The 13,233-nt window shown below is 50.5% G+C and overlaps 1 protein-coding gene across 1 annotated transcript; it reads right to left on the reverse strand.

Moving 5' to 3' along the window:
- Nucleotides 1–996: 996 nt before the first annotated feature.
- On the reverse strand, nt 997–10,463 carry RSPH3 (radial spoke head 3; the record flags this gene model as incomplete). Its single annotated transcript, XM_083349320.1, has 4 exons — nt 997–1,030; nt 5,557–5,821; nt 7,741–7,827; nt 10,166–10,463. The coding sequence occupies 4 exons, from the start codon at nt 10,461–10,463 to the stop codon at nt 997–999; spliced, it is 684 nt and encodes a 227-aa protein (XP_083205446.1).
- Nucleotides 10,464–13,233: the final 2,770 nt, after the last annotated feature.

Genomic DNA, 13,233 nt, shown 5'->3' on the forward strand with positions numbered 1-13,233 from the left:
TCAGTCATTTGTCTCTGCAGTGATTTCTCTTTATAAAAGAAAACAGGAAATACACAAAACATCTTGCCAGCGTCCCCCCCCCCGCCCCCCACCCCCGTAAAAATACAACTGAGCAAAATCGGTATTATCCTAACATTTGTACGAGTGCTATTATTCATACGCGGGTGTGTACACACTCAACGCACTCCCCGCTCCCTTCTAGAAGATAAACAGAAACAGAACAGGGTGAAACTATAATTAACCATCCAAGAATACAACCGGTAACCAGGGGCAACCGTCAACCGATAAAGAACCATTTGTAAAGGGAAACGTGGAACGCTTAAAAAAACGAAATCTTTAACCTCCTTCATCTCCTCAGTGATTAGTTTTGCAAGAGAAAAAGAACAATTCCAAAATGCAGGGATTGATTCCTTTTCGGGCTGAAGTCATGAACAATTCAGACTTATAACAGGGGGAAAAAAAAAACCTTCACTTACAAACTACATTTTCTTTTTTTCCTTTTTCCTGTCACAGGGAAACTCCAGCAAGTAGAACACAAAACAGCAACAACAAAAGAACTTATATTAACTACGGTTAACTGTTTGGGGGGGTGGGGGTGGAAAGCAACAACTTTAAAACTATTAGACCTTAAACTTTAAAACCTTTGAGAATATCGTCCCTCTCGGAATCCTATTCAAATGGAAAGCAGTTGAGCCCGGCGTCCCGTTTCCCTTTCCAAATGGACTTCAATAACAAAATAAGGCCCCAATCAGGTTTTAAACTAGGGCCGCAAACATTTTAAATTTATCATGCAGGCATTTTATGCAATAAAGAGACATGTAAGGTTAAAAGAGAACCCTTGAAAGGAAGCTGCGAAAGGCTTCATTTTGCTGGGGCTAATAAGCATGTAGATATTTTGGGGGAGGGGGGGGAGGAAAACCCTGTAGGTTCCCATTTATTACTTTGCCCACCACGGTAAAATAAGATTCAATAATTTGCCGATTTTCAAAGGCCCGTTTAGCCGGGGTCGTCTTCTTTCTGCAGCCGTTTCCTGAAAAGATATAAGCAAAAATGATCATTACGGCACTTATTTTTAAAGAGGTGGGGGGAGGGCAGAAGTGGCAAGACCTCTCAAAGCAGCACCTGTTTTGATTATTTTAACCCACCAACTTACCAAGGAATCTAAACTCCCTTTTTCCATACAGGAAAGTCCACAACTGTCGCTAAGTGAGAAATTTCTGAAGTGAGTTTCGCCCCATTTTGCGACTTCCCTAGGCGCGTTGGTTAAACTGAATCACTGCGGTGGCTCAGTTAGTAACGTGGCCCTTAAGCGAATCTGTTCTCCCCATTGACTTTTGTCAGGAGGTCACCAGAGGGGATCCCGTGATCCCGGAAACCTGCAATGCTCATAAATGTGAGTCGATTGTCAAGCGTCCAAATTTTCGTCGCGTGAAAATGCTGCAACGGTCGTTAAGGGCGGAAACCGGTCAGGAGTCGCTTTTTTTCCAGCGCCGTTGTAACTTTGAACGGTCGCTAAATGAACTGTTGTAAATCGGGGACTGCCTGAAGGAGATAATATTTGTAACTCCGGCTTGGATTGTGCACTACTTGCTGATCCTAGCGGACAATCCCTTAAATAGGAGCCAGCCGTGTGCTCTAGCTGCCAAAAAAGCCAACACAGTGCTAGGCTGCATGAACAGAGGGATAGAATCAAGATCACGTGAAGTACTAATACCACTTTACAATGCTTTGGTAAGGCCACACTTGGAATGCTGCATCCAGTTTTGGTCACCACGATGTAAAAAAGATGTCGAGACTCTAGAAAGGGTACAGAGAAGAGCAACAAAGATGATTGGGGGACTGGAGGCTAAAACATATAGGGAACGGTTGCTGGAATTGGGTATGTGTAGTTTAATGAAGAGAAGAGTGAGGGGGGACATGATAGCAGCCTCCCAGTATCTCAGGGGCTGCCCCAAAGAAGAGGGAGTCAAGCTCTTCTCCAAAGCCCCTGAAGGCAGGATGAGAAGCAACAGATGGAAACTCATCAAGGAGAGAAGCAACCTGGAACTAAGGAGAAACTTCCTGACAGTTAGAACAACTAACCAGTGGAACTACCTGCCTCCAGAGGTGGTGAATGCTCCAACACTGGAAGTTTTTAAGAAGAGACTAGACAACCATTTGCCTGAAATGGTATAGGGTTTCCTGCCCGAGCAGGTGGTTGGACTAGAAGACCTCTAGGGTCCCTTCCAACTCTGTTATTCTATTCTACTCTCAGCCTGATCCAGACGTCTCATGGCCCAACTTGGTGACATCATCAGCACAGTGCAGATGGTGTTCGTCTCACCAAGGCTGCTACCTGCTTGGGTCACCAAACGTCTCCAAGGCTATCCCTGAGCTCGGAGAACTTCAACGGCACCACAAATTTGCTTTCATTTCCGGTTTACCAATGGAGAAGAATTGATTTGCCTCGGTTCCACAAGGGGCATGAGGGTGACTAAGCAAGGCATGGAAAGACGTGGAGTGGGCAGGAGGGATTTTTCCAGGTGTGAGGAACAGCGTTCCCAAAGATTGAGGGCTCCCCAGACTCACCTAAGCCAGTGATGGCGAACCTTTTAAAGACCGAGTGCCCAAACCACAACCCAAAAACCACTTATTTATTGCAAAGTGCCAGGGGCGCATCGGGATTATGGTCCCCTCAGGAGGGGGGCAGGGAGGCGCTTCTGAGTGCTGCTTCTGGCATGCAAAAACCAGGGGCGCAAAAATGGGCCACCGTGTTGCAAGGCGCTGATACAAGGCGCTGCACCACGCAAGAACGGGGCTGGGCTAGTGAGTATCATGCAGGCACTAGCCCTGCCCAATTTGCAGCACGCGCACGCTCGCGGCCCCGTGCACGCACGCATGCAAAATGCTTCCCCCTCCCTTTTCTTCCAATCCACCAATCGACAATGGTTGGTGACCTCCGCTCTACCACCTCTACTTGAGCTTGCTAGTTGGTCGCTTCACCTCCTTTGTGCTGGGCGGGGTTCCTGCTCTGGGTGGCGGGGGTGGCCTGATGGACCTGCTGCTGCCAGCAGTGGTGCGCATGCCAACAGAGAGTGCTCTGAGTGCCGCCTCTGGCACGTGTGCCATAGGTTTGCCACCACTGACCTAAGCAAATCCCATGAGAGCATTGGGTTAAAAACTATCTGCAGTTTGGCGGCGGGGAGGGAGGGGGGCTGGAAAATTCGTCCTAGCCCAGATCTTGGGTGCTTTGAGCTGATGGCAACCACTGCGGTCCTAACACACCTTCTCTTCCCCAAAGATGCATGGGAGAGTCACACCCACCAAGCTAAGCTTGATGCTAAGCTTGTAAGCCGCCCTGAGTCTTCGGAGAAGGGCGGGATATAAATGGAATTAAAATAAAAAATAAAATAAATAAAAAGCTTTGCTGAGGGCGCCAGGTTGGGCACCTATGGGAAGAGATTAGGTTACAGCACCTGCCCTCAGCTGAAGCAAAAGACAAGCAAAGATCTCGGAAAGTTCGTTTTGGGTTTCCCAGGGCTGCTGGCGACATCTAGTGGTCGAGGCAGATATTTTCTCTTTTTTCCAAAGCTGTGAGCCGGAAGAACAGAACATCTATGGAGGTTCTGAGTCATCGAGGTCTTACTTATCCCAAAGCTGCTTTTTCAAGAGGCAACTGGACTTTCTTTGTTTCCCTTGGAAGATATTTCGCTTCTCCTCCAAGAAGCTTCTTCAGCTCTGACTGGGTGGCGGGGAAGGGCGGGATTCATACTCCTTACAGACAGCTGGTCATTTGCCTTCTTTTAGAAGGTTGTTGAGGCCACCTGGAGGTTTATCCCTGTGTCCCCCAGGGTCACCCGAGTGGTGCAAATGGGTGTGGAGCCTTCTTGGAACTGCTGAAGGGACCGTGTTGTAGACTGGAGATAGATGATGTCGTATCCCTCCCCTTCTGTTGAGAGAGGGCTGGTCAGTTTTGACCTAGATGGCCTCTTTGACCCCTCTTTCAAGGCACCGGTCCTCTCTGTCCAAAAATGTGGACTTTGCTGTCTTCAAAAGAGCAGCCTTTGTCTTTTAAATCCATATGGACTGCTGACTCTTGTCCCGATGGGTTTGTTCTCCTGCGTTGTGCTGTGCGTTTATGGATACGACATCATCGATCTCCAGTCTACAACACGGTCCTTTCCGCCGTTCCAAGAAGGCTCCGCAGCCATTTGCACCACTCGGGTGACCCCAAGGACACAGAGATAAACCTCCATGTGGCCTCAACGACTCTCTTAAAAATGCAAATGACCAGCTGTCTACAAGGAGTATAAATCCTCCCATTCTCCACCGTCCAGTCAGAGCTGAAGAAGCTTCTGGGAGGAGAAGGGAAAGTAAATTAAGGAAGTCCAGATGCCTCCTGGAAAAAAAAAGCACCTTTGGGACAGGTATGACTTGGATGACTGAGAATCTCCATAAACAACATTTCTAATACAATTTATGTAAATGTATAAAACCCTCCCACAATTGGTCGACCCCCTCTTCTTTGGGGCAGCCCCTCAGATATTGGAAGACCGCTATCATGTCCCCCATACTCCTTCTTTTCAATAGATTGCAGATTCCGACTCCTGCAACTGTTCCTCCTATGTTTTAGCCTCCGGCCCCCTGATCATCTTTGTAGCTCTTCTCTGCACTCTTTTTTTTAAGGAGTCTCAACACCTTTTTAAAATATTGTTGGGACAATGCAACTGGAGGGAATCTTCTCTGCAAAGAGAGCTCCATTTGCTAGGAGCCTGGGAAAACAGGGGCAATGGATGGGGATGGAGTGGGGGGGAAGGGGGGGTCTTCGGTACCTGGCCAACAAAATTTGGGGAACACCCCTCCAAGTATGTGTTGTTCCTTATCACGGCACGTGGTAAGAAGAGATTGGACAGCCGTTTGTCTAGAATGGGATAGGGTGATAGCCTTCGATCAGAATGGAGCTGGAAGGGAGCTTGGAGGTCATGCAGTCCACCCCCTGCTCAGGCAGGAAACCCTATACCATTTCAGACCAATGGCTGTCCAGTCTCTTCTTAAAAACTTCCAGTGTTGGAGCATTGACGGCTTCTGGAGGCAAGTAGTTCCACTGGTTCATTGTTCTCACTGTCAGGAAGTTTCTCCTTAATTCCAGGTTGCTTCTCTCCTTGATTTAGTGTCCATCTGTCGCTTCTCGTCCTGCCTTCAGGGGCTTTGGAGAATAAGTTGACCTCCCCTCTTCTTTGGGGCAGCCCCTCAAATACTGGAAGACGGCTATCCTGCCCCCCCCCCCGGTCCTTTTTTTCTCTAGACTGGTCAAATCCGTTCTTCCTATGTTTTTTTTTTGGTCTCCAGGTCCTTAATCATCTTAGTTGCTCTTCTTTGCACTTTTTTTTTTTGCACTCCTAGTTGAGTAGGGGGTCGGACTAGAAGACCTCCGAGGTCCCTTCTGCCGATGCTGTTATTCTGATCGAAGGCGGTGGGCCTTCAATGTCACGGCTGTGGACGCCGTCTTGACCTTTCTGATTCTCCCCCCCCCAATCCCAGGGGCCCATTTCTATTCCAGAGGCTTACCGGACTCACTGGGGCTCGGACCCCGGAGCACTGTCGGGCTGCTCAACTTGGCCTTGATCGTCCTCTGGTCGGCTTGGCGCTTGCAGCTCTTCTGCGGTTTCACCAGGACCCTCTGCCTGGCTCACCGGAGGCTCTGCCTGGCCTGAGTCTTCAGGCTGGTCAAGAGCCCCCAGCAGTTCCGACAGGTCAGTCAGCTGGTCGGCTTCGGGCGGTTCAGGCCAAGCGCCCTCTTCGAAAGCCTGCAGCCTCATTTCCACCACGTGCTGAATTAAGTCTAGAGGAGGGGTGAGGTTGGGCTGAGAAGCGCTAGCAGCAGCAAGAGCACTTACATACCGCTTTATAGCGCTTCACAGCCCTCTCCAAGCGGTTTACAGAGGCGGCCTATGAGCCCCCCGACAATCTGGGTCCTCATTTTACCGACCTGGGAAGGACGGAACGCTGAGTCGGCCTTGAGCTGGTGAGAGGATCGAACTGCCGACAGCGGGCAGAGTTTAACCAGCAATGCTGCATTCTAACCACTGCACCACCAAGGCCCTTCCTTCCTTCCTTCCTTCCCTCCCATTCCCAGCTCTTCCCTTTCTCCCTCTCACTGCCTGCCCTCCCTCCCTCCCTCCCTCCCTCCCTCCCTCCCTCCCTCCCTCCCTCCCTTCCTTCCTTCCTTCCTTCCTTCCTTCCTTCCTTCCTTCCTTCCTTCCTTCCTTCCTTCTCCTTCTTTCCCTTCGCACTTAGACTTATATACCACTTCATAATGCTTTACAGCATCTTCTGAGTCAGCATGATTCTCCCCAACAATCCAGGTCCTCATTTTAGTGACCTTGGAAGGATAGGAGGCTGAGTCACCCTTAAGCTGGTTAGGAATAATAAACTGCCGGCAGTGGGCAGAATTTAGCCTGCAATGCTGCATTCTAACCACTGCATGACCATGGTCCCTCCTTCCTTCCTTCCTTCCTTCCTTCCTTCCTTCCTTCCTTCCTTCCTTCCTTCCTTCCTTCCTCCCTCCCTCCCTCCCTTCCTTCCTTCCTTCCCACTTAGCACTTAGCACCAGCACTTAGGCTCATATATCTCTCCATACTGCTTTACAGCATCTTCTGGGTCAGCCTATTTGTCCCCAAACATCCGGGTCCTCATTTTACCGACCTCGGAAGGGTGGAAGGCTGAGTCAACCTCGAGCCAATGAGAGGATCGAACTGCTGGCTGTGGAATGCAGAGTTTGCCTGCAACGCCGCATTCTACCCACCGCACCACATCGGGGCTCTTACAATTAACTAATAGAGATAAACTATGAGGTATTTCTGAAATCCCTTCACGAGATCCTGCAAGGACTTTGGGGATGTCCGTCACCAGCCACGACCCCTCCCCATCTCCTAAGGTGGTCACTTTGCCAGGGAACAAGTCGGGGCTCTCTCCCACACTGGAGCCCTAGAGGGGCCTGGGGAGAGCAGTGACCCTGGAGTAAGAGCCCTTGGGCAGTGGGAACCAGCACTGCATGTGTGTATACAGGTCGTCCTTGACTTACTTTCACCAAGGAGCCCCAAATTTCTGTGGCTAAGTGAGATGGTTGTTAAGCCCGTTTTGCCCCATTTGACCTTGCTGAGGCTGTTGAAGATCTTGCTGATGAGAGCCCTCAGCCAGGCCCCTCCCACTTGGTCACCACGGAGACCCAGCTGTGTGAGCCTGACAGCGTGGATGAAGATGACCCACAGCTGGCCCTGTTCAAGGACGCCCACGCAGGAGGCAGTCAATTAGGAGTAAACAGAGGAAGGCAATGGGGCTCCTTGGAAGGAGGCAGAGAGAAGCCACGCCCTGAACTCTATATAAGGGGAATGTGTGGGAGGGCTGGTTTGCTGAAGGCAACCGCTTGGATAGTTCCTGTTTCTTAAAGCTCCTGTTTCTTGGTTTGTCTTGTTCTGTTTGTTTTTGTAGCAATAAATTTGGCAGGCGTAATTCCAGCCTCTTGCCTTCTTGTAAAAGGGGTTGTCCCTGCCTTTTCTGCAGGGCCGGTAGCAGGCTGGTACAGAACACCTTCAACCTAAAAGATTCTTCTTCTAGGAGACCCCAGCCCAGCCCAACTCTGTACTTACTGAGTGTGGGAGGGGTCAGCTAAGGGGGAGTTTCCTTGTCTCCATTGGACAACATGGGATGGCCCCTCGCAGCCGAACTGCCCAACGGTTGTGCAACCGGACTCTCACTTACTATCCGCAATGATTCGTCCAAGGGCCCTCCTCTCCAGCAGCGTCTCCATCTTGCCCATTATCCATGGGATGAAGCCCGTCTCGATGTCTGGGGGAATAAAAGAGCAGGCGTCACCATTGCCATTTTGAAAGATCTTCAAAATTTAAAATTGAACCGGCTGTCTAGTGGAAGCTTACCGAGTGGAGAAACAAGCCTGTCCAAGAAACTACAACAGGGGATCAGGAAGTGGTAGCATAAAGGGAGGGTGTAAGATAGACACGTAGGTAAAAATTAGCCAGCGTGGGAAAAGGAAGACTACAAGCCGTAAAAACAGCGACACGAGGAAATGGCTAGCCGGGGAAAATTAGCTGAATGGGATAACTGGAAAGGCAGATTAAAATAAAAATAAAAAAATAGGAAAGGACCTATTGTTCTAAGCAGCTGTAAAATATGCCCAGAACTCAAAACAAGCAATTGAGTAAGTCTAATAGCTTATATTATTAATGTACACGTGTTTAAGGAAGGCAGCAGGAAATACGCAGGAAGTGGTCGGGAAGAGTGTAACCTCACAGTCCCTGAGCCAATGGGGAACAAGGAGGGATGTGATGGCCGGGACAGAGTTGTATAAAAAGAGGAATATTTTGGGCCGGAACTTTGGAGAGAACCAAGTTTTGATCACTTCTCTCCCCGCTTATTGTGATAAACAAAACAAAGAGGCCTTCATGGACTCTTGGCTGGCTATTGCCAGGTGAGCTTGCCTCTGGTCACGAAGGAGAATAGCCAGGAGCACATAACACCTCCATTGACCCACAAAGCTATTCAGACCAACAAGGAGCTCAACCCTGGGTTAAACCTCTCCAGCAGCAACTGTGATGATGTTACCCCTGTTATGAGGTCATTTGTCCAATGATGTCATGAAACATGTGACATCCATCCCCTCCCCCATCGCCAATTGCCACATAAGGGCAAAGGAGAGTCTGCAGAATAACAGAATCACAGTGTCAACGCTGCTAGCATGGGATGTTCTCGCTTTGACAAAAGATGAAGCAGCGGCTATGATACACAGGTAGAAATGTAAAACAGCTGCTTTTTCATCGTTTGTCAAAGCAAGAACATCCAATGTTAGCAGCGTTGACACGCAGACTGGAAGGGACCGCGGAGGTCTTTTCATCCAGAGGTCTTCAACCCCCTGGGCTGCGGCGCACTAGCAGGCTGTGGCCTATTTGCAACCAGGCCGCTGGCTGCCGTACACGTATGCACAGCTCAACTTGCACTTGCGCTGGGAGTATATGTTGCATGCATGCTGGCCTGCCGCTCTTGCAAGTTGAGTTGCGCATGCGTGTGCACGCCGGCCTGCTGCTTGAGTGGCCTGGTTCCCCTCTCTCTCTCTCCCCCCCCCCGGCTGGGCCATCAAGCCACGAAGGTTGGGGACCATTGTTCTAGTGGTCCAACCCCCTGCTCAAGCGGGAGACCCTACAACATTTCAGACAAATGGCTGTCCAGACTTTTCTTAAAAGCCTCCAGGGTCGGAGGACCCACAACGTCTGGTGGAGAGTCGTTCCACTGGTTAATTGTTCTCGCTGTCAGGAAATTCAACTGGCCCAGAAAGGTGCAGTGCTCCCAGAAATGGTGTGTGTGTGTGTGTGTTTTCTAGGTTGCCCATGTAACCTCTTGGTTGCGGGATCTTACTTCAGTTTCCAATTTAACATTAGGCAAGGTGGGAGGCCTATAAATTTAATAAATAAACAAAATCTTGATGTCCAGAGTGAATTGCTATGATGCCTGCTGGTGTCATCATCTTGCCATAGAAAAGGAGGGAGGGGTAAAAAACGGGAGGGAATGGAATGGCAAGAAAGCCGTTCACGGACCGTGAGAGCCTGCCCCACGTCAAGGTCATTGCCGCAGGTGCTTGATGGAGAAGTGAACTGTTCCCATAACAAAAGAAGCAGTACGATTGGACAATGTGAACACCGGGTGGGTGGGAATCTATCTTTTAACTAAGCACGCTTCACGCGGGAAAACCCAGAGCTGGTTTTGCTTCTTCAGTTCTGAAATGCTGTACCCAATAAAGTTTTAACTTGATGGGACTTAAAGGCCTTGAGGTCTGCTAGTAGTGAGACAGTTGACACTTGACTTTTTTGACCACCACCCCCTGGCAGACATTCATAGTGAAAGCTTTTTCCTTTAAAACAAAAAGAAAAAGAAAAACACTTGTAGGAATGGGATGAATTTACGTATGGAGAAATGAGAAAATTTTCAATTCTGCGAATGGAAAAGGTTGAAACTGACCGGTCCCTCTGCCTGTGCTAGCACTGGGGATTAAATCAGGATGCCAAAGCACAAAAGACTTCAAGCTGGGTCTTTTCCAATTCTACAGTCAGACAGCCAATTCCCAGCACTGACCAAGGGAACCCTCTCCCCACCCCCACCCCGCTGCCCCCAGCACCTCTTTCCACTGGATCGTAGAAGTATCCACTGTCCCGAAGGCTGCCGAAGACGGACGGAACGAGATCCGAAAGATAGCGCTGGGCGAAGGTGCGGGCGGCGATCTTCTCTGCCGTTTCTTTCTCCTTCTGCAGGATTTCCATCTGCTGCTTTTTACGGCGTTCCTGCAGAGGAAAGGAGATGGACGGTGCAGCTGTGCCCAGCTGGCTCTTCAGCCATTCCTGCCCTTGCCAGCTGACCCCTGCCACTCCTCTTTGACTAGAACGGGCAACTCTAGAGGCATTCTTCCCTGTTTTCATGTTTAACCTCTCCCCTCTGTAATTCCCAGAGCTTGAAAGGGGGAAGGGCTGGGATTCAAGGCATCACCTTCCCGAGGCATCACCTGGTCGGCTTCCTATCCAGGCTTGCCCTGCACAACGGAAGCTCCTGGCATACCTGGGGCAACGTTGTCTGGGTTGCGATCCAATCCGGAGCAATGTTTCTCAAGCTTGGCACCTTTCAGGCATCTGGACTTCCACTCCCGGAGTCCCTGGCTGGCTGGGGAATTCCGGGGAGATGACGTCCATACGTCCAAAAGTTGAGAAACACAGATCCTCGGAGTAACCCAGCGGCACGTGCTCGAACACCAGGAAGGGTCCTGAGTGTTGAGGGGGCCAAGTCTCCTGGAGGGATCTGCCAAACCCTCTTCAGAGAAGAGCAGCCTTGCGGCACCAGCCACCGTGGGGGGAGGGTTGGATCCCACCCACTGAAAGAGGCAGTGGAGTTTGCCGGTCTCTCAGATAGCATCTGTAAGCAACACCGTCCTTTGACACTAGAAATGGGGGGGGAGGAGGAGGGGAAGGAGAAAGGAGAAGAAGAAGGAGAGGGAGAAGGAGAAAGAGGAGGAGGAGAAGGGGAAGGGGAAGGGGGAGAGGGAGAGGGAGGGGGAAGGAGAGGAGGAGGAGATGGGGAAGGGGAAGGAGAAACTTCCTGACAGTGAGGACAATTAACCAGTGCACAACCTGCCTCCAGAAGCTGTGAGTGCTCCAACACTGGAAGTTTTTAAGAAGAGACTGGACAGCCAATTTGTCTGGTAAATGGTATAGGGTTTCCTGCCTGAGCAGGGGGGTTGGACTAGATGACCTCCAAGGTCCCTTCCAACTTTATTATTATTATTACAAGGAGAAAGAGAAGGAGGAGGAGAAGGGGAAGGGGAAGGGGAAGGGAGAGGGAGGGGAAGGAGGAGAAGGGAGAAGAAGGGGAAGGGAAAGAGGAAAAAGGGAGGGGGAGGGGAGGAGGAGGAGGGAGGAGGGAGAAGGGGAAGGGAGAGGGAGGGGGAGGAGGAGAAGGAGAAAGAAGGAGAAGGAGAAGAAGATGAAGAAGAAGAAGAAGGAGAAGGAGAAGGAGAAGGAGAAGGAGAAGAAGAAGAAGAAGAAGAAGAAGAAGAAGAAGAGAAGAAGAAGAAGAAGAAGAAGAAGAAGAAGAAGAAGGAGGAGGAGGAGGAGGAGGAGGAGGAGGAGGAGGAGGAGGAGGAGGAGGAGGAGGAGGAGGAGGAGGAGGAGGAGAAGAAGAAGAAGGAGGAGGAGGAGGAGGAGGAGGGAGGGGAGGAGAAGAAGAAGAAGAAGAAGAAGAAGAAGAAGAAGAAGAAGAAGAAGAAGAAGAAGAAGAAGAAGAAGAAGAAGAAGACACCTTAAAGCAGCCGCATCTTTCCTACAGTTGGGGGGCTGGGAAAGTGGGAAAAAGGAACGCTGGCAGGTGTGGGGTGCACATTCCTAGCCTCACTTGGGGTTGGGATCCTAAGCACCACACAGCCTCATGGACGGTGGAGAGACGGCCGCTATTCATAAGGCAAGACAGCAGCCGCCAAAGGCCGCAAAAGGAGTGCCCTTTGCTTTGCTTTTTCCCCTCCTCCCAGAAACCGCTGCGCAGTGCTCCTAAGGATGGAGGTTCTACGACTGATTAGAAAAATAGCTCCACCTCGACTTCCTGTAAGCTTTGCAGGTTAGGCACTTCCACCAACTGCCAAGGGCCAGTTTTGGGTCAAGAGGTGACCGGCACTGACCGTCAAACCAAGAACTAGGAGTGGGAGCGGGGAGGGGGAGTGCTGCCCCCTTCCTTTAGGCAACCTTGGCTCTTTTATGACTGGTGGACTTCAACTCCCAGAATTCCTGAGCCAGCCATGCTGAGGGAGAAAGGGAGAGGTTTCCAAGCTGAGCCAGGCTGGCTCAGGAATTCTGGGAGTTGAAGTCCACGAGTCGTGAAGGGGGCCATAGTTCCCCCATGCTGGCTCAGGAATTCTGGGAGTTGAAGTCCACGAGTCATGAGGGGGCCATAGTTCCCCCATTGCTAGCTCAGGAATTCTGGGAGTTGAAGTCCACGAGTCATGAAGGGGCCATAGTTTCCCCCATGCTGGCTCAGGAATTCTGGGAGTTTGAAGTCCACGAGTCATAAAAGAGCAAGGTTGCCTACCCCTGCATTTCTTTACGCATGGACTTCAATTCCCAGTATCCTTTGTATTGACCATGCTGGCTCAGGAATTCTGGGAGTTGAAGTCCACGAGTCGTGAAGGGGGCCATAGTTCCCCCATGCTGGCTCAGGAATTCTGGGAGTTGAAGTCCACCAGTCCATAAAAGGGCCAAGGTTGCCTACCCCTTCCTTTAGGCCCCGATCCCACCCAGGATCGGCGTGAAATCCCTTCCCACGGGAAGCTTCTGACCCCAAACAGCATTCTCCTGCTCTCCCAAATTCCAGATATTTCTCTGAACGACCCACAGTTGCGCCAAAAAATTGGTTCTTACTAAGTGAGACACCTGTCGACTGAGTTTTTGCCCCATTTTACCACCTTGCCTCCGACGGTTGTTAAGTGAGTCAATGCACTTGTTAAGTTAGTGACACGGTTGTTCAGTAAATCTGGCTTCCCCGGTCAGAAGGTGGCAAAAAGGGGATCATGTGATCCCGGAACACTGCAACCGTCCTAAATACGAGTCGGTTACCGAGCTCCTGAATTTTTATCACGTGATCTGGAGGAGGCTGCAACGGTGGTCGTAGGTGTGAGAAATGGGCGCAAGTCGCTTCCTTCCGTGCCGTCGT

Source organism: Vipera ursinii (genome assembly GCF_947247035.1).
Source record: "Vipera ursinii genome assembly, chromosome: 1".
NCBI classification, from domain to species: Eukaryota; Metazoa; Chordata; class Lepidosauria; order Squamata; family Viperidae; genus Vipera; species Vipera ursinii.